The 20424-nt window shown below is 37.7% G+C and overlaps 1 protein-coding gene across 2 annotated transcripts; it reads left to right on the top strand.

Annotated features, from left to right (window-relative positions):
- The first annotated feature begins 2302 nt into the window (after positions 1-2302).
- Positions 2303-4845, top strand: LOC132437278 (transcription factor BTF3-like). Of its 2 annotated transcripts, none has more exons than XM_060030540.1 (2): positions 2303-2318; positions 4222-4845. In XM_060030540.1, exon 2 carries the CDS (start codon positions 4230-4232, stop codon positions 4698-4700), a length of 471 nt encoding a protein of 156 aa, XP_059886523.1. In that variant the 5' UTR covers positions 2303-2318; positions 4222-4229; the 3' UTR covers positions 4701-4845. The 2 variants fall into 2 exon arrangements, with proteins under 2 accessions (XP_059886523.1, XP_059886522.1); XM_060030539.1 differs by lacking the exon at positions 2303-2318 and having other exon boundaries at positions 4215-4596; positions 4654-4845.
- Positions 4846-20424: the final 15579 nt, after the last annotated feature.

The raw sequence follows: 20424 nt of genomic DNA, 5'->3' as shown, positions 1-20424 counted from the left end.
CGCAGTGGTTGGGAGTCCGCCTGCCGATGCAGGGGACGCAGGTTCGTGCCCCGGTCCGGGAGGATCCCACGTGCCGCGGAGCGGCTGGGCCTGTGAGCCATGGCCGCTGAGCCTGCGCGTCTGGAGCCTGTGCTCCACATCGGAAGAGGCCACAGCAGTGAGAGGCCCGCGTACCACGAAGAAAAAAAAAAGAGAAAAAGTTCAACATACAATTTGAAAAAATTTTCAAAACAGAATGTGAAATTTTAGATCTTTATCTACCTGGAAAGATAAATGTCTACAAAATTTCCATGGCAAGGTGGGATTTTATTTACTGTTTTCATATTTATTTAATTTAATAATTTAAATGACTTTTAAAACCAGAATCACACAATAATTACAATTTTTAAATTTAAATATATTAATCAATTAGCAGTTACAACTCATTAGAATTTGTTTTATTGAGTAAGATGGTTGTCTCTTGACTGAGAACAGGCCCCAGGGATAAGGAATCATGGAATAAATGCATGTACTTCTAAAAGGGAATTGAAAAGATACCAGATTTACAAGGATAGTCTGTATCACCCTTGTTCTTTGTATTTTCAAAAATTTTAACCAGTAATTGCAAGTCATTTGTGCTACTGAAGAAACTGAGATATGTTTATTAATATGTAATATTCCATAAATATCAGTATTTAAATCTGTAAAAATGAATATATATATTTTTCAATCATATCAGTAGCAATTACAGTGACAACCTATTTTATCCATGCTTTCTTCAAAGACTGTGATTAAACCTCTAATAATTTAAAATGACCCAGAAGCCTTGCTTTCCAAGCTAGTGTGCAGTCTTGATATACTGATGAGTGCTTGAAATCACAGAGTCAACAAAATACATCTTTCTGAGACAGAAATTTTACCCTCTATTATATTTACATTAAAGTATATTACAAAAATGTGGAATAGAGCAAGATAACCACATGAATTGTCAAAAACAAAAAATGGATTCAAAGAAATTCAACATGTGGATGAAAACTCTTGGGTCTGCCTATAGAGTTCTTACTTTCCTTGTCCTTATAATTATTTCAGTAAGAAAGTTTGAGAAGTACCACTTTAAATATTTAAAATACCACCGTAAATATTTTAATATCACGTTCCACCTGATCCAGCTTCAGAACATGAATACTGCATATAGTATGCATACCTAGGTGGGCCATTTGAAGCAAGAGACCCTCACACAATCAATTAGAAGATAGCCAGATGCCCATTATGATGAAAGAGTCATGGCTTACTGAGGAGGAGACTCTATCTCATGATTGTATCTAGAGATGAGCTCACCTAAGCCAGAGTCTCAGCAAAGCTCTTTACTCTGTAGTTGAGTACATTATCAGAATTTTGCATCCTTAAGAACTTAGGTTATCTGTGACATGTTCCTGTGTCCTTAGAAAAAGGGCAAGTGTCAAAATGCCTGAATAGTACGTTGCTTTTTAAAGACTTTTTGGTGAGTGGATATTTTAAACAAAATTGAGTCCCTGCTTTCAAAGCTTAACAAATTCACTTTTTTTTTCCCTTGGCAACCAAGTAGTACTTAGCAGTTTTACTGGCTCTAACCAATCTCTTCCAGCTAGGCAAGGATAGCTGTTTTCTTTGGCCTGACTATTTGGAATCATCTGCAGGAATTTGGTTGGTCGAAAATATGCTTGACAGTTGAGTCCCCCTTCTCTCTGCCTTGGCTCTGTAGGCAGAGCTTGTTAAATTATTCTGTGTGAGTGTGTTGGTACCTGAAGTATGTGTATTTGCACATGCCACAAGGGTCTTATTCAATAATTTATTACTTTGATTCCTTAAGTAGACACTTGTGACCTGAGTAAGAATTCCTCTAAATGGACTTACCCAGTTATACTTGGGAAGTAAACTTTCTCTTGTTTGGAAGTTTAGGTTTAGAAAATGTTTGCATTAGCCCATAAGTATTTGACATGGTATAGGATATAGAACATAGTCTAGAAAGGCTAGATTAAACAAACTACAGGCCCTTCTGTGATGGATTCTCATTGAAACCTTTCATTGCCTGGTTTGGTCTAATGTTTACGTCCTTGAGTGATGTGGGCTCCACTTCATCATGAATATGATTTCACACTCTTGTAATCTATTATTACCTTATTAGATTACTTGCTTAATATCTAAATTTAATTTTACTTCTTTGTATCTAACTTGTATTCAGTCACTATAAAGTAAGAAATTATCTTACCATTAATTACTATGAACACCCATTCTTCCTAATCACTTCTTAGATTGTAAAAATAGATGTAGTCAGGATGAATCTCTGACTCTAAAATTGAGTGTAACAATATAAGTTTAGGGCTTCCCTGGTGGCACAGTGGTTAAGAATCCTCCTGCCAATGCAGGGGACACAGGTTCGAGTCCTGATCTAGGAAGATCCCACATGCCGCTGAGAAACTAAGCCCGTGTGCCACAACTACTGAGCCTGTGCTCTAGAGCCCGCGAGCCACAACTACTGAGCCCGTGTGCCACAACTACTGAAGCCCATGTGCCTAGAGCCTGTGGTCCGCAACAAGAGAAGACACCACAATGAGAAGCCTGCGCACCGCAACAAAGAGTAGCTCCTGCTCGCCACAACTAGAGAAAGCCCGCGTGCAGCAATGAAGACCCAACACAGCCAAAAATAAGTAAATAAATAAATTTATAAAAAAATACATATATATGTTTAAAATATATATATATTTTTTGCGGCACGCGGGCCTCTCACTGTTGTGGCCTCCTCCGTTGCGGAGCACAGGCTCCGGACACGCAGGCTCAGCGGCCATGGCTCACGGGCCCAGCCGCTCCACGGCATGTGGGATCTTCCCGGACCAGGGCACGAACCCGTGTCCCCTGCATCGGCAGGCGGACTCTCAACCACTGCGCCACCAGGGAAGCCCTAAAATTTTTATATAATTCAGCTTATTCTCTATGTTGCACTCTCTTTCTCTTATAGTGGGGTAGAATATTTCCATTAATTTGGGATTTCCCCTCCTTCACATTTCTTTAGGATATATATTTAAGAATATATCTAAGAATTTGGAGAGGATAAAAGACATTGGGGGAGGGGATCCATGTGGTCTCTCTGTCATATTTGCATGGAGACAGCAAATGAGATATCTACTCTCCTAATTTGTCCTAAGTTATCACTCCACTTGGTTTGCTGCCAAGATGTCCTCAGCTTCCTAGGCATACTTTCTTTGGTTGTGAGGGCTCTTTTTCCTGATTCTGTATCACTCATAGGAGCAAGGAATCTTTCTGTTTCTCTCAGCCATCTCTGTGAGGCTGTTCATGGTCTTTTCAACTGAAGGTGTCACAGAGCCTTTCCCTTTCTAGGTACTTGTCTACTGAGAGAAAGAAAGAGAGACAGACAGACCGACAGACTGATTATTGACGTGTGTATCTATAAACAACTCTTAGAACAAGTATAGACAATTTGTTGTTTCTGGAAGCTTTTCCTAGGAACCAGGTTCCTTTTGTTTCAGTGCTCCATAAACACTCAGATCTTTCTCCCTTGGGCCTTCCCTCTGAGAAGTGGGGTACAAGATCCTCCCTCTGGGATCCAGGGAGGTTTTTGCTCTCATTTGACCTTCGTTCCATCTTTTTCCATCCCCCCTGCTGGAAAAAAGATTTTCTAGTCTGGATAAAAGTCAGATTACCTTCAATTAAAAAAAATCTCTTTAACAACAACTAGGAAAACTTTCCTTAAATCAACCCTAAGTCAAGGAACGTGGAGCAGACGGTCTGCTCAAATTAGGGAAAAGGAAAGCAAGAAATTCTGGAAGGAAAAAAGGAACATGGGTGAATATCACAGAAGTATTATCCCACCACATTTAGGTCTTAATTGTCTATACAAGTTACCACTATCTGAGCCTTGTGAAAAGAAATCAAAATCTTCTCTGTTTTTTGGGAAATTTCCTTGGAATTGAACCAGTTGATTCAATCATCCAAGGGATGGTTTTCTAAGCATCTTGTCTCTTATCTTTCCCCCTTATGCTACTTCTTTCATTAAAGAACAAAAACAAAAAACTCCATAAGTGTGTGGGAGAAGGAAGATAAAGTAGAACAAAAATTCAAATCGCTGTAGCTGCCATCTTGCGTCCCTGCGTGTGTGCGCCTTACCTCAGCTGGTCTGCCCGAGACCCCCTGATCGCCAACCCTAGGCCCCCGCACGGCCCCATTTCTCCTCCAACAAGATGAAAGAAGCTATCATGAACCAAGAGAAACTCGCCAAACTGCAGGCACAAGTGTGCATTGGTGGGAAAGGAACTGCTCACAGAAAGAAGGTGGTTCATAAAACAGCCACAGAAGACTACAGAAAACGTCAGTTCTCTTTAAAGAAGTCAGGGGTGAACAATATCTCTGGTATTGAAGAGGTGAATATGTTCACAAACCAAGGAACAGTGATTCACTTTAACAACTCTAAAGTTCAGGCATCTCTGGCAGCAAACACTTTCACCATTACAGGCCATGCTGAGACAAAGCAGCTGACAGAAATGCTACCCAGCATCTTAAACCAGCTTGGCGCAGACAGTCTGACCAGTTTAAGGAGACTGGCTGAAGCTCTGCCCAAACAATCTGTGGATGGAAAAGCACCATTTGCTACTGGAGAGGATGATGATGATGAAGTTCCAGATCTTGTGGATAATTTTGATGAGGCTTCCAAGAATGAAGCAAACTGAATTGAGTCAACTTCTGAAGAAGATAAATCTTGAAGAAGTTACTGGGAGATGCTATTTTATATTATGACTGCTTTTTAAAATTTTGTTTATGGATCTGATAAAATCTAGATCTCTAATATTTTTAAGCCCAAGCCCCTGGACACTGCAGCTCTTTTCAGTTTTTGCTTAATACAATGTCATTCTTTGCAGCTAATTAAGCTGAAGAAGCCTGGGAATAGTTTGAAACAAAGGTTAATAAAGTTTCCAAAAAAGAAAATATTCAAATCACTAGTAGTTTTTTCTTATAAGCTAACATAGAGAAAGACAAATTGCTGGCAGGGTTTGGTACATTCTCTGACTTTCTCTAACCTAAATTATGCTTTTTCTGAGAGTTGTTTATAAATACACAGGTCAATAATCAGTCAGTCAATCTCTCTCTCTGTCTCTCTCTCTTTCACATATCCCAGGAGAGCAAGTACCTAGAAAAAGGTCCACAAGGTTAATGTGCTCATAGTTGACATCATTGCTCATTTTGGCACTCTATCACCTGGAGTCTGGTGACCAAGTTTTTTCAACAGTTATTCCATGTAGTCACTATCAATCACAGTTGACATACAAGATGAAATTTGTTTGATATCCTTGCCTAGTGGTTAAAAAAGTGTGCTCTGTTACCAGACTGCCAGTGTTCAAGTCGCTGTTCTATCATTTATGAACTGGGGAAACGGTTTGGGCAAGACATTTAACTTTTCTAAGCCTCAATTCTTTATGAAGTAATAATAAGAACTACCCAAAAAGTTACTGCAAAAATTAAAGGGAATAGTCTATGTAACGAGCTTAGAGTAGTGCCTAGCCCACAAAATACTTTAGCTTTTATTAATATTACTACTATTACTCATATGAGGTGTTTTCTATTTAGAATATCCAGGGAAAGGTTGACATATGATTCCAAATCTGTGAAAATTCCATCTGCCTAGAGTTTCTCAAATGTAAGAAAGGTTTTATGATGTAATTGGGAGAATATGTGAGTAATCATTCTTGGAACCCTTGATTGTGGGGGCAGATTGGCTGTACCCATTAGTGATTGGAGCTGGAACAAGAGCTATCACTGTCTACACTACACCATTTTATTAGGAGTCAGTGTGGACAAAAACCCTTTTTTTGTTGTTTATTTATTTGTTTGTTTTTCAGCACCTAAAGAATCCATAGTTGTGGGGAATCTTAGCTAATTTGAAGCTTTTCCTCATCTTGACAGATTGGATAGAATCTATGCCTAGTATCAAAAGTTATTATAGTTGAAATGCTCAGACTAGAAGAGTAAATGTTATTAGCTTTTCTTCCATGAGAAATCAGGCTTAAAAAGGGTAATTTAAACCCAAAACAAAGGGCCGACTGGCAGAGAGACACATATCCACTTAGGGACAGATGGATTGAATCTACTCTTGTATTGGTAGCCAATTAGGTAAGTGAAAACTTCTGCTTTGAGTGTTTAGCTTCAAAAACTTCATATAACAGAAGTTTGATTATAATAACTGAAATTAGAAATAGAATTACAATGCTATATTGTAACTGGAAACTGAAAACAGGTGTGGTTCTTTGCTCCTCTCAAGCAAAGAACCAATTTTTGAGAGGGAGACATATATGAAGTTTGAATATATTGTATTACTGGAAAATAGGTTATATAAAAATTTTTGTAAAGATAAGCCCCAGGGTTGACCTCACACCAAGATGAGCAAATAATTCATCAATTATTGAACTTGTGAAAAGTAAATGGGAAATACTATGGTGTAGTAGAAAGATTATCTTAAAACCAGTTCTAGATCCTTTAAGCATTCACCAGTTAATTAATTAACAAATTAATTAAAATAGGATTGATTGTATGCCATTTCCTGATTGGATGAAAAAAATAAAATGGTATTAATGACCGTAGTGAGTAGAGAACACAAAACTGGAGTCCAGAAGAGAGAGAAGAGCTGTCATGTATAATGGGTTCACTGGCTTAAAGTGGTAGTTAAATCCATGGGAGTGAGTAAAAATCATCCACAGAAAACAAATAGAAGAAATGGAGCATAAACCTTCAGGGAGGAATAAAAGAAAAGAAGGCAGAGCTAGCTGGGACAAATAAATGTCAGAGAAGTGGCAGAGAGCAGGCTAGGGGGAGAGGACTTTGAGGAAGTGAGGCTTCTGGTTCAAGATGACAGGTTGCACATACATTATCTCTTCTTCCACAAATCCCATGGAAATACAATTTAGAAGTACCAAGGGTAAGAAATTTATAACAGTTCTCCAATGAGGCAGAGACATACGCAAACCATTAACCTTGATGAATTTCTGGAAGATGGAAAGTATGTGGTATATTAAGGAATACAGGAGCAGAAGCACAGCCAGATGTGCACACCCAGAGGCTGCTGTGGAGGCAGGAGCCAAGCTCCCTAATGGTGGTGCCTCCAAAATGCTTCCAACCTAGAGATAAAAGCTCCAGTTTCACGAGGGGTTATGGCTCCGATATCAAGGTTGATGTTTGTCTCTAAACGGTTGTTAGAGACAACAAGTTAGCACCTGTTCCGTAAGCACTGCTTGCCAAAGGAATTGGTTTGGGATTCCCAAAATAAAACCCAGATAGTGGGCCTAGCTTGCTCCCTGCTGTCTGCTTACACAGTTTAAAGGAAAGCTGTCTGTGGGCTCAGAGCTCACAGTCCATCCCTCTCACTGAAGAGAGGCCTAGTGGGGAAGAGAACTACATGCCGGCAGAGGGAAACCAGGTCAGCAACGTGTTCCAAGTAAGTAGTCCGCAGTTCATGAGTTTAAATGGACACATATCATATTAGAGGAAAAATAATCATACACACATATGCACAGTGCCAATATGAACCAAGGAATCTTTGAAAGAAACTGATTATTCAGGACACAGAATATAATTTCATATATCTCTTCATAAACACTAAGGAACAATAAAGAAATATTGGAAATTTAAAAATATGATGTCTGAAATTTTCTTGAAAAATTAAAAAGAAGTGCTGGAATAAAAACCTGAGGAAATCTAGAAATTAGGCTAAAAGAAAAATAGGAATGTATAGAAGAAAACTTGAAAGTCTTAAAGGATCTATCTAGGAGAACTACAGTCTTTCAAAAAAAGTTTCAGAAAGAAAAGGGAATATTTTAAGGAAATTATTGGAGAAATAATGGATGAAAATATATTTCTGAGATATAAACACATGGATCCTCAGCTTGAAAGGGCACACAGAATGAGGAGGACATGAATGAAGAAGAAAAACCATACCTAGACAGAGATTCGGGAAAAGTAGAAAGATCCCCAAAGCCTCCACTTACTGCCTCTAATAAATGGAAATGCAGCTTCTCATCAGAGACACTATATGCTTGAAGACTGAGGTCTGAGAAAAATGTGATGTGTAATCTAGAAGTAAATGCTCAGCCAAACTATCAATTAAGAGTTCCAGTAAACTAAGGATGTTTTTAGATATGCAAGACCTAGAAAATTTTACCGCTTGTCAGCCACCCTCTTTGGAAGACTTACTCTCTATTTATCCAACAAAACAACAAAGGAATGTGAGAAAAAGGGAAAAGAAAGTGAGATCCATGAAACAGAATACCTAATCTATTGTATATTATGGTTGTGTAGTAGAATCCCTGTTTTGTAGGAAACATACACTACAGCATTCAGAAGTGATAGAAAATTGAGTCAGCAGTTCACTCTCAAGTGATTCAGAAAAACATATGCTTTGTATTGTACCTTCAGCTTTTCTGTAATTTTGTGATTATTTTGAAATTAAAAAATTAAAACAAAACAAAATGAAGAAAAGAGGCTATGCAAGGTTAAAAAACAAGCCCCCTCACCCAAGGCATGGCCTACCTAAAACTCCATCCCCATCCTCCATTCCCCAGCACTCTCTATCCCACCTTCCTAGCATCAATCAATAGTTGACGTACGTAGTAATGTATTTAATTATTTATATGTTTCTTATCTTTTGCCTCTGCCTCACTGCTGGAATAAAATTTGTGAGGAGCTCTTCATTGCTGTATCCCCAGAACATGGAAAACTGCCAAGAACATACTGAGTTCTTGATAAATATTTGTTGAGTGAACTAATAATCTTGTTATTACAAACATTAGTAATAAGTAAAATGTCATTCTTTATAAAATATTAATGCTTTCCAAATACTAAAATTGCAGCTACTCAATATTGCCTATTATTTGAGGTTACAAATTTTCACTTCCTTTCTATGTGAAAAGAAATCTACTCCAACACCACTTTTAAGATTATTGTCCCCCGAGATTTTCTTGAAAATGAGATGTCTTCTGCAAGTCAGTCCAAGGGAGGAAAGTTTCAAATGCTAGATTGCAATCTTAAGAGTATTGAGAAGATGGTTTGCTACATTATTTTTTTTTTCAGAAAAAGATATCAGTAAAAATATTAGGATAGGTAGCAGAAGATTTTAAAAAAGGAAAAATAATTCCAGGATGACAGTGATATAGAGTAGGTTTAGAGTGCAAATTAGAACAGCAAATAAGATGGCTCCAAAAATAATTTCCTGTAATAAAATGTGATTAAGAAGCTAAGTGACCTTAGTGATAAAAAGGAAGTATAGCATCATAAAAATAAACAAACATAAGCAACGTGCCTTGCCCCCTTCCCTGTTTGTTATGTGCTCCTTCCAGCTGAACAAAATTAATGGCCCCTGCAATCCCCATCTCCACTCACTGTCCAGTCACTGTTTGATTTTGCAGGGAACTATATCTAAATAATTATAATATTGTAAATGCTGGGGTTTTTTGATTAACCTACAGACAAAGCAGAGTTAGCTACTTTTAGTTCTAAGAAGAGAAGAGAAATGATATAAAATCGGATGTTACAAAGTATGAGACAGTGCCTAAAATGGATGAGTCAAGAAATAGAAGGTTGTGTTTTATTTGAAGACACACATTAGCAAATTTTAAAAACTTAATAAATAAAAATAGGCCTTTAGAGTTTAAGGTGGGAAATCCTTGTGGGAATAGGGAAGTGAGAAAGCAGTGTAAATCAGCAAAACTCCTCATTCTTCATGGTAGGGGTAGCAGTTAGATATAGTTTAAATTGATAAATAACTAAATGAATAAATATAAACATTATGGATATAACCACCAAAAGAAACATAACTTTGTATAAGTGGTTATCAAAAATGAGGAGTAAGATTGAGGGTGAAGGATAGTTTATTCTTTAGTCTCAAATCCTCTTTCAGTTTGGATTTGAAATTTTAGATTATATACTAGATGTGCACAGAAAAATGTCTGGTCTGATCAGCCTCAGCTCTGAGCATTGGTTCCCCCAAGTGGGATGGAGCCATAGTGAGGAGAGGACTTTTTATACTCTTCAGTATAGTTTTCAATTTTTTTTTTTTTGCAACAAGTATACATTATTTTGTCATTGACTAAAATTATATATCTAATGATATGTATGTACTATTAGGTAATAAGAAGATGTATAGGTAACAGAGGTAAATGCTAGATCAGATAAGAACTAAGAGTTCATTGGATTTGCAGCTGGAGAGAGACCCAACGCGTGCAACTCCCATAGATGGTAGGAACACAAGTAAGATTGCAAGGGAACCCCCTTCTCAGTAAGGAGTGCAGAGGAGTAGGGGCGGCAGATACAAGTGTAAACTATTTTCAAGAAGTTATGATGAGCAAGGGAAGGGAGGGACATTTAATAATCACCTAGACTGTAAAATAGACTGTGTCGTGTTGAATAGCTTTAACTTAAAATGAAAGGATCATGATACATAAAGAGCATTAAATGGTCACATAAAGATTTTTCCAAGAAAAGATTATATCTACATCTTTCCATTTTGGATGAGGCAAGCATCCAACACGTTTTTATGGAGGCTTATTTTTACAATTTTAAGGCTTTTCCTGTCTTCCCCCCTTTAGTCCACTCTTTCAGAAATGCCTTTTGTAGACTCTCTCTACAGAGGCTTTTAAAGCTATTGAGAAGTAATTATGTCTCTGTATTGCACATGGTTGAGGAGTCTTTGACTATATCTGACTGTTCACACATATTTGTGAAAAGTGAAATATCAGTGTTTTATTTCATTTCATAAAGTTATGCTACATTAAACTCCAGTCCTTAGTCATTATGACAGATGTGCTTAATTGATAAACCATCTATCTTTGCCATCCAGAAATAACTACTGAATGAAGCTTGATTGTCTTTAGTAACTAGGTCACTCTTTGGGGGAAACCAAGGTACCTCTGCCATTTCAGGGTGGCTTTCTGGGCCAGATATCAATTTGCACAGTCAGATCAGGTCAAGGAAAAAAAATCTGAGATAATTTTTTGGGTTTTTTGGCCGCTATTCTCTCTTGTTCCCATTCTTCCTCTATCCTCTGTCCTTTGTGCTGCCCCTCAGCTTATTCATGCCTAGCATCCAGATATATTTAGCATCTTGCCCAGTGCCTCCACAATACAACTTCCAGCAGAACCTGATCTCCAGAAGGAATCAGAGAAATTCATCCAACCTGAGATAAAGCTAGTACAATGTCTTGCCTCATTAGGCCCTTGATAAATGTTAAATGCATGAATAAGATGTCGGTGACTGAAAATGCTTCTTCTGGTTGGTGATTGTTGTGTAACAAACTACCACAAAACTGAGTGGAGTAAAAGCCATTTTCTTATGCTCATGGATTCTGAGGATCAAGAATTCAGAAAGGCACAGAAAGGACTGCTCTTCTCTGCTCCATATGTTTGGAATCTCAGCTGGAAGGACTCAGATAGCTGGGGGTGACTCAGATGTCAGGGCTGGGACAGCTGGGAGTGGGAGGATCACTCTCAAGATGGCTTCTTTACGTGTCTGCTGTCTGACTGAGACAGCTGAGGGTCAGGCTCACCTGGGATTGTCACCAAGAGGGCCTACATGTGGCTTTTCCAGAATGGTGGCGTCAGGGTAATTGGATTTCTTATAAGGCAGCTCAGTGCTCTAAGAGTGAGTGTTCTCTGAGTCCGAGGGGGAGGTTGCATGGTCTCTTATGAACTAGCCTTGGGACTCACATAGTATCATGTCCAACATACTCTATTGATAAAAGAAGTCAAAAAGCCCACCACAACTTGAGGAGAGGGGACTGAGGCAACCTCTCAATGGGAAGAGTGTCAGCAAACTTGTGGCTGTGGTTAACATAGTCACAATGCTTCATCAGTTGTTTAAGATGATTTTCGTCTTTACCGAGGATAAGAAGTGAAAAAACCAAACAGTGAACAGAAGAAATACCAAGAACCTGTGAGCAGGTGGAGAAAAGATTTTTAAGAAAGGGATCATTTTAGTGATGCATAAATGATTCAAGACAATTTCAAGAAGCCTCTCTTTAGGATTTTAGGATAACTTTATTTATTGAACGTTTTCAGACCACTGAACGTACTGTCATACCAACTTCTAAGTTTCTTTATGCATTTTCAAACATTTCTTCATGAAGTAAACGGGGAAAGGAGAAAGAAACTAACACTAATTGAATTCCTTCTGTGTTCCAAGATCCCAAAGACTGCACATTATTTGCAGACTGGAGAGGCTGCAAATCCTGCCTTTTAAAATATTTAACAGTCCTTCTTTTTGGTTCTCTCTTCCGTTATATTTTACTATGAGCAGAAGCAGCAGCCAGGGGGCACTTTCAACACTGCCTGGAAATCTCCTGGGCCCTATCACCCAGTTCATAAGTTACAATTTTTATATTTCCATCTAATCATAGTCAACAATGTTGCTAAACCCTTTGCCACAGCATAACCAAGATCCTCTTTCTTTTTCCAACAGCGTTTTCTTTATTTCATTTTTGCCCTCACTAATAACCTTGTAGTAGACTCTCAGACTCCTTATCACTTGTTCAAGACTCTTTAGGTTTTTCACAATCTCCTCAAAGTCCTTCCAATTTTTGCTTATCATGCAGTTTCTAAGCCACTCCTGCAGTTTTAGGTTCTTGTTATGGCAGCAACCCTACTTCCAGATACCAAAATGTATGTTAATCATCTATTGCTCTGTAACAAAACCCAAGAACTTAGTGGGTTAAAACAAAATAATCATGTATTATTTCTCACAGATTCTGTTGGTTAGGAATTCACAGCACAGAGGGGATGATTTTTCTCTGCTCCATTATGTCTGGGGTCTCAGCTAGGAGACTCAAAAGTTGGAAGCTAGAAGCATCTGAAGACCTGTTCATTTGCATGTCTAGTAGTTGATGCTGAATGTTGGCTCTAGGTTTAGCTGGAGCTGTTGGTTACAACAGTCACATGTGGTATCTCCTTGTGGCCTGGACTTCTTTACAAAATCGTGGCTGGATTCCAAAAGGCAAGCATCTGGAGAGCTGTATCCTTTTAATGACCTAGCCTTGGAAGTCACAGAGTATCACTTCTGATGTATTACATTGGTCTGGTCAGTCACAAGCTCCCAGGAAGATCTAAGGGGACGAAACATAGATATCACCTTTTCGTGGAAGGAGTGTCAGCCTCATTGTAAAAAGAGCACATGGATGGGATTTGTATAGGTGTTTCCATTTTTGGAAAAATATAATCTGCCATAGTCATTAAAGCTTTAAGTTATGTCAAGGATGAAAACACTCTCAGGCACATCAAGCCATACATAATATGCTTCCAATTTACTCACAATAGGATATCTATATCTATATCTATATATATACACATACACATGTGCACTATTGTGAGTAAATTTATATATAAACTATTATATATGTTTATTTTAAAAGTAGATTGTCAAATTTTTCTAGTTTTATCAAAAAATTAAAGGAATCATGGATATAGCATTGTCAAATAACTGAAGTTAATTTAATAAAAATATACATTTTTTACTATTATAATCAATGGTAAACATTTAATTTAATAGAATTCCAAAATATAAGAGCAAATGTTAAAGACTTGCCTTAAAAATATTGAATCTTTGAGAAGAATGTTACCAAATATTCAGAATAATACAAATTTTTTAATCTTCCATTTAGAACATTATATAAAATTATACTGAAGTTGAATTTTTGTTTTATACTTATATTTGCACAGTACATAGTTAATCTAAAAAGAGGGCAGTACTGAGTACAACTCTATGTCGATGGACATATGCACGAAAAGGGAAATCTCAGCTATTTGTGCATGTTGATTCCACGATCCCAAATATATAGACCCATAGAGCATCTACAAGCCTCTGCATGGGAAAGACTTTATCATCCATAAACAGCTTGGTGGGAAATAGGTACTCTTTGCATCTGACTTTCACTGGTTATTTGGCATAATATAGACCCTTACAATTCAAAATGTGGTTCGTGGACCAGCAGCGATAGCATTATTGGAGCTTGTTAGAAATGAAGACTGTCAGATCCTCCTGGAACCACTGACCCATAATCTGCATTTTTTACAAGATCCCTTAGTGATCTGTGGGTATATTGAGAGCACTGTGACAGACAACATTCTATAACATGATTATGTTAAAATTTGCAGATGGGCGTGCAAATTAATTTAGGGACTGACCTTTACTATAGTTTGATGGGATTATTTTCCTGTGTGTTTCAAATATCACTGACTTTTGATTTGCCACTTAGCCACATGAAGCAAAAGTTTTCTAACCACAGTATTTTTTGACCAAATCATTTTTAACCAAATTAATTAACACATATACTGACTGCCTAGATTCAACACTACATTTTTTTGCCATGTTTCCTTTAACTTTCTGTAAGTGTGTAAGACCTTTTTTTAAAATTATTATTTAGAGGTAATTTAAGAACATGATAAAACTTCATCCATCACTATTTTCTCATACTTCTTCTAAGAATAAAGATGCTTTCTATTCTGATCTTAATACCATTAACAGGGAAGAGCGAAATCAGACTCCATGTTTGATCTGTTTCTTTGACTTTAACCTTTGCTTTTCATTGCTTTTGTTATTATAATCATACATAATGGCCTGCCTCAGGGAATCCTGCCCCTCTGCCTGAATGTTAAACTAAAGTGTCTCTGTTCAGCTCACAGGGAGACAATTTGACCCTGCCCCCCTGTGGATGGCTGCAAGGAAGAAGAAATTAACACATCCCCTCACTGAGGCTGGCCATTCCAGGGGATATTTGCAAAACTTATGGCCTTTTTACTTTAATTCCTCATCTCCTCCCCCTCTCTGTGCTATAAAAGAAACTGGCATCCAAACCCCGATAGGATGGTTTATCGGAGACACTAGTCTGCCTTCTTCTCGGGTCTGCCAGCTTTCCGAATAAAGTCATATTCCTTGCCTCAACACCTCGTCTCTGATTCATTGGCCTGTCGGGTGGCGAGCAGAGTGAGCTTGGACTCAATAACATTAACACACCTGATAAAATTAGCAGTAATTGCTTAATACCATTTAATATCAAGTCCATGGTCAGTTCATCCCAAGTGTCTTTTATAATGTTTTTAAATCCAGGAGCAGAGATCATATTTGTTTGTTTGTTTTGATTGGAAAAGAAGGACATAACATCAAGTTTAGTTTTAAATCCTTTTCTTTGAAAAATGGTTTCAACCTTTGGCATCCCAGTTTGGGTAGAAGTTATGGAAGGAAGAAGTTTAGAGGCAAAGGTTTTGGAAATGATTCAGGTAGGGAAGACAAATGTGGACCAAATCTTTACGAATTAAGAAAATGGAGCATGAAAAGACATTGCATCTGAGCAAACATTTTTAACAAGAGTCCATCAGATTTTCTTAAAAATAAATATTTGTATAGTGTTCCTGCACACAGGGGCCCTGTTGGCTCTTTCAAAAAGGGAAAAAATGGAGGCATTACTATTCGCTATCTACTATTCATTACTTTTTGCATTCTTTTTATAGATGAGAGTCACAGAATATATATTCTTAATTGAGAATCTTCACTATGTGCATAATTTTTTAAAGGTTAGAAGTCCTAGCTGAAGTGAACATGGCATCATACTAAAAAAGGCAGTGTGTTAGAGCAACAATTTTGAAGAGCAAACACTTGAGGTTCATAGAAGGCCACTTCTGTAGGCTCTTCTCTTAAAGTAACTTTAAACCCTTTTTCCTCTAGCTTCACAGCTTGGGAGGTCATTAGGGAAGGAAGAAGGTGGTGAGGATTTGGGAAAAAAGGTGAGGATTTTATGGGATACTGATTTTATGTATAAAAAAGAGGGAAAATACCTGGGCCAACACTTATTCTGGCCACTCTCAAAGCACTGATTTCACTAATGAGACTAACAGCTTTGAAAAATTGACTGAAAAAATTTGTAATTAAAATACAGTTTGATAAAATATTCACTAGGCCGATATGATTTTATTTTTAAGACATTGACACAAATACAATATACTAGTTTATTCTTTTTTTTTTTTTTGATTGAATATTTTGGCATCACATGGATACAAACTATATGGGAACATTTGCTAGAAATTGTAGGCCTTCTACTGAAAGGATAAAGGGAGTAATACAGTGGAAAGGCATTGGATTCTTGATTTAGGCAGTTTAGAATCTTTGTTCTGTTACTAGCTATAAACCTGGATAAGTTATTCTGCTTCCCTAAGCCTCACTTATTAAATGGGGATACTTACCTCCAGGGTTCTTAGGAATACATGAAAAAATACAGAGTACAGTTCTGGCAAAGGCAGGTACTCAAGGATGTGCATCAGCCTTGCTTTCATTATCCGTATCGATTTTGACAATATATCTGATCCTGGGACCACCAAACTGTACTCAGAGGGATAATCTGAAACACTAGGTCTTCAAAATCAGATAATTCCTGCCACTCAGAAAACTGGTAATTGGTCTATTGTCCAACATGCAAGTTAGATGATTAGTAGATTCTTCAGTTTTTACTAGCTCTCGTTAAACTCTAATTCTACAAGGCACTCTGTGACAGAAAACTCTCTGGACAAATGATGTTGGTACACTTTCTAGACCTTATTTTTGTTCTGGTGTATCTCAATTTGACATATTGCACTAAATGACTTATTTCCTAATAAAATACCCTTTAAAAACTCCAAATCTGTCTCCTTTGTCTGCTCTACAAACACCCTAGTGTGTCACTATCTTCTCTCACCTGAGCACTGTTAGTACCTCCTACTTTGTCTTCAGGCCTCCTCTTCTGTTCCACAGAGCAGGCTGGGTCATTCTTTAAAAACGTAAACCAGATCCTACTATTTACTTGTTAAAAACCCCAAAATGCTTTCCATTACTCTTAAAATAAAACCCAAATGCCTTTCCCTGCCTTACAAAATCCTACATGATCTTTCTTCAACCCCACACTAGGAGCATCCCATCTTCCCACTCATCCACTATTCCAGGAACATTCCAGTCCCACTCTGTACATCTTAAAAGTACAACATTTGCTCACCTTGGGGCCTTTTCACTAACTCCTTTTTTTCTACATGAATTAATTCCTCCCTAATTTTTACATGGCCTGCTCCTTGCTATACTTTAGATTTGGCCATTCTTCAGAGACGCTTGCCCTGATTATCCTGTTTGGAATAGTCTTCTGGTCACTCTATTTTAATTCTTTGCATAGCATTTTCCTCTAATATTCTTCACATTTATACCTACCTACCTACCTACCTATCTTTCCATCTTCATTTGTTATTTCTCCCACTACCATGTGTGATTTATTAAAACAGGGACCTTGCATTTCTTGTTCACCTGGACGAGTGCTTGGGATAATCAGCAGCTTAATAGATACACTTGAAGAACAAAAGGCATGACTCTCCTGCCCCCATTCTATCTTTATTCTTGGATAGCAGAGAAGTAGTTTGATACAAAGAGGAGAGGCTAGGAAAAGTGCAATGGGGAAGAAAAGCAAAGATGCCATGACTATATCTAAGAAAGTTCTATTGGTTAGACTTTAACTTGAAGACAATTTTATGTTACCAAAACAAACAAAAAAAAATTCTTGAAAGGAAGTTTTATTTTAATAAATAATTGTCTTACCACCAGCAGCCAACTATTAATCTGATGAAGCTTGACTTTCTAAGTGATTGCAGATGTGCCCGTGTTCTTTGCCTGTAATTTGATAATTAATCGTTGAGCTAGCTGAGGTTTACAAGATACAGTCTTTTCCTTTTCTCCTTTTCCATTTTTTTTCCACCACGCACTATTACACAGTACATGGTGAGTTTTACGTATAGATGATAAATACCTGAGAATCAAACAGCATGTATTTTAATGACAATGCTCTACATCTGTGTTCTACTTTGTACACTGCAAAATGTTCTCACATTTATTACCCCATTTGTTCTTCTAAAATATTTTATTTATGAAATGTGTTCCTTATATTGTGTATGTTCCTTTATTGGAAATTCTCTCTTATTATCAAAGAAATAAATATATTTCTGGAAATATTATGCATGTATTTTTCTTCTAAAAATTTTAAAAATTAAATTTTTCCCCATGTATGGAATTAACTCAGGTTTTCTAATGTGTTTTACCCTTTGGATCTTCTGCCAATGCTTTTTGAAAAGTGTATGGCAATTTTTCCATGCCTGTTACAGAGATCTTTAAGTTCTAGTCCATTGTTCCTTGTTTCATCTAATTCTCCCTCTTTTGTTCACCAAATCCCCATGAAAACCTTTTGGTAGCTTTTGCACTGTTTTCTGTCTGATATTTGGAAGTTCTTCCTTCAAAGCCTCTTGCAGTGGCAGAGATCAGGCATGGTCTCTGACATGTTTTAAAAGATTTCTTGCAAGATTTTAAGTATTTTATATTTCTCATCCTTTAATTCTACAAGTTTTTACTTTATAAGTAGAAGTCTTTTTGTATATATCTTGACAGAATGCAATCCTGGCTTTTAGTTTTTGGTCTTTTTAATTTAGTTTGTCTTTTCTTCAACAGGTATTTTTAGGTATTGCTATTTCTTAGGTATTGTCTTTTCTTCAACAGGTATTTTTAGGTATTGCTGTTTCTTATAATGAAATATTTTGTCTTATTTGAAAACTGTCTCCTCATCTGATTTTTAACAGAGCAGGAAAATTTCATTTCTGACATCTCTCTCTCTCTCTCTGCCCCTTCATCTCTTCACATGACTGTGGTCTTCTTCCCTTGAAGAGTTTATGCTTCAGAACATTACACTGTGTCTTGATAAGTTCGAGCTGCTATAACAAAGTATTATAGACTGAGTGGCTTATAAACAACAGAAATTTATTTCTTACAGTTCTGGAGGCTAGGAAGTCCAAGATCAAGGCATCAGCAGATTTGGTATCTGGTGAGGGCTTGCTTCCTGGTTCATAGATGGCCGTCTTCTCGTTGTGTCCTCACATGGTGGGAGGGTCAAGGGAGCTCTCTGGAGTCTCTTCTGTGAGGGCACTAATGCCATTAATGAGGGCTCCACCCTCATGACCTAATCACCCCAAAGGCCTCCATCTCCAAATACTGAGTCAGGCTGGGACCTGGGACCCTTTGCTGCAAGTGCTGCAATGCTTGCACCTGGACAAACACCTCCTCCAGCAACAAAACACAAAGAAACAATATGGGACTAAAAATAACTACATGCACCTGCAGTTGCGCCAAATTCTGGATAAAAGATACGAAAAGACCAAAAAAAGACCAATTGCGACTTATGAAGAGCTGCGAGCAAAAGCAGGGTACTGAGCATGCCCCCTGCACTCAGCAACACCAGAGGAGTGGGCAAAACACCTAAGCCACCCCTTTGGCTGGACCCCTGGACACACCCCTACTCTCACCCCATATAAAGAACCAGCTGCCCCACCTTGGGAGCGAGCAAGGGAACCTGTTACTTGTTTTTGCTCCCCAGCTGCTGCAGCAGAGGCCCCAGTAAAGCCTTGCCTGAATTTCCTGTTTGGTTTCTAGTCAATTTCCATTGATTGGGGAAGGCCAAGAACCTCTGGTCACGGTATCAATACCATTACATTGATGATTAAGTTTCAACATATGAATTTTGGGGGACACAAGCATTTAATCTGTAGCGTGTAGTAAGGCAATTTTAAATTGCTACAGGGTAACACTTCTCTGTAGTAAAGGTAAAGTAAATGTGGGTTGCTTAGTAAGTTTGTCTTTACTTTAATCCATGGAATGGGCCATTAAAATGTCCACCTATTCAACTGATGGTTATCATACAGAGATAACATGCAAGAAATTGCTTAATCAGTCTTAACCATTTTTCCAGAAGTCTTCCCTACTATTTGCTGAACTAACTCCTGTCTCACCTTCTACAACATTTTCTCTGGGAAGCCTTTCCTGACACTTTAAGCCTGGGTTAGATACTCTCCCTCTATGCTTCCACAGCCCCCCACACTAACTCATCATGGCCCTGATCACATATCATCTGCTTCTTTTCTCTTTTTCTACATTTGTTGGTAGGCACCAGGAAGGTAGGGAAAATACCTTGTTTGCAGCTATATTCCTAGTCTTAACAAAATACTTGCACATACTTGGTACTTAATAAATATTATTAGATTAAATTCTTTGGTTGTAGTTGGTGAGACAGGTAGTTCTTTGGTTATTTATGCCTCTCAAGAATATCTGTTACCCTAAGTCCTCTTTTAGTCTTGACAGACTTTTGAGCAAGATTCATGAAAGAATCTTATAATCATGCTCAATAACCTTCAACCTTATAATCATGCTCAGTAGCCTTCAGTTTCTAATATCTTTTTTCTTTTCGTTTATAAAATGTGTTGGTTATTTATCTTTTTCAGGATAATTGACTGTCAAAGCTCTAGAGAACTTAAGAGGAAAATTCACCTACCAATCCCCTTTCCTCATTTTAAAGTTGAGGACACTCAGGCCCAGAGA

Source organism: Delphinus delphis, chromosome 14, assembly GCF_949987515.2.
Source record: "Delphinus delphis chromosome 14, mDelDel1.2, whole genome shotgun sequence".
NCBI classification, from domain to species: Eukaryota; Metazoa; Chordata; class Mammalia; order Artiodactyla; family Delphinidae; genus Delphinus; species Delphinus delphis.
This window is presented reverse-complemented; position numbering and strand designations above follow the sequence as displayed.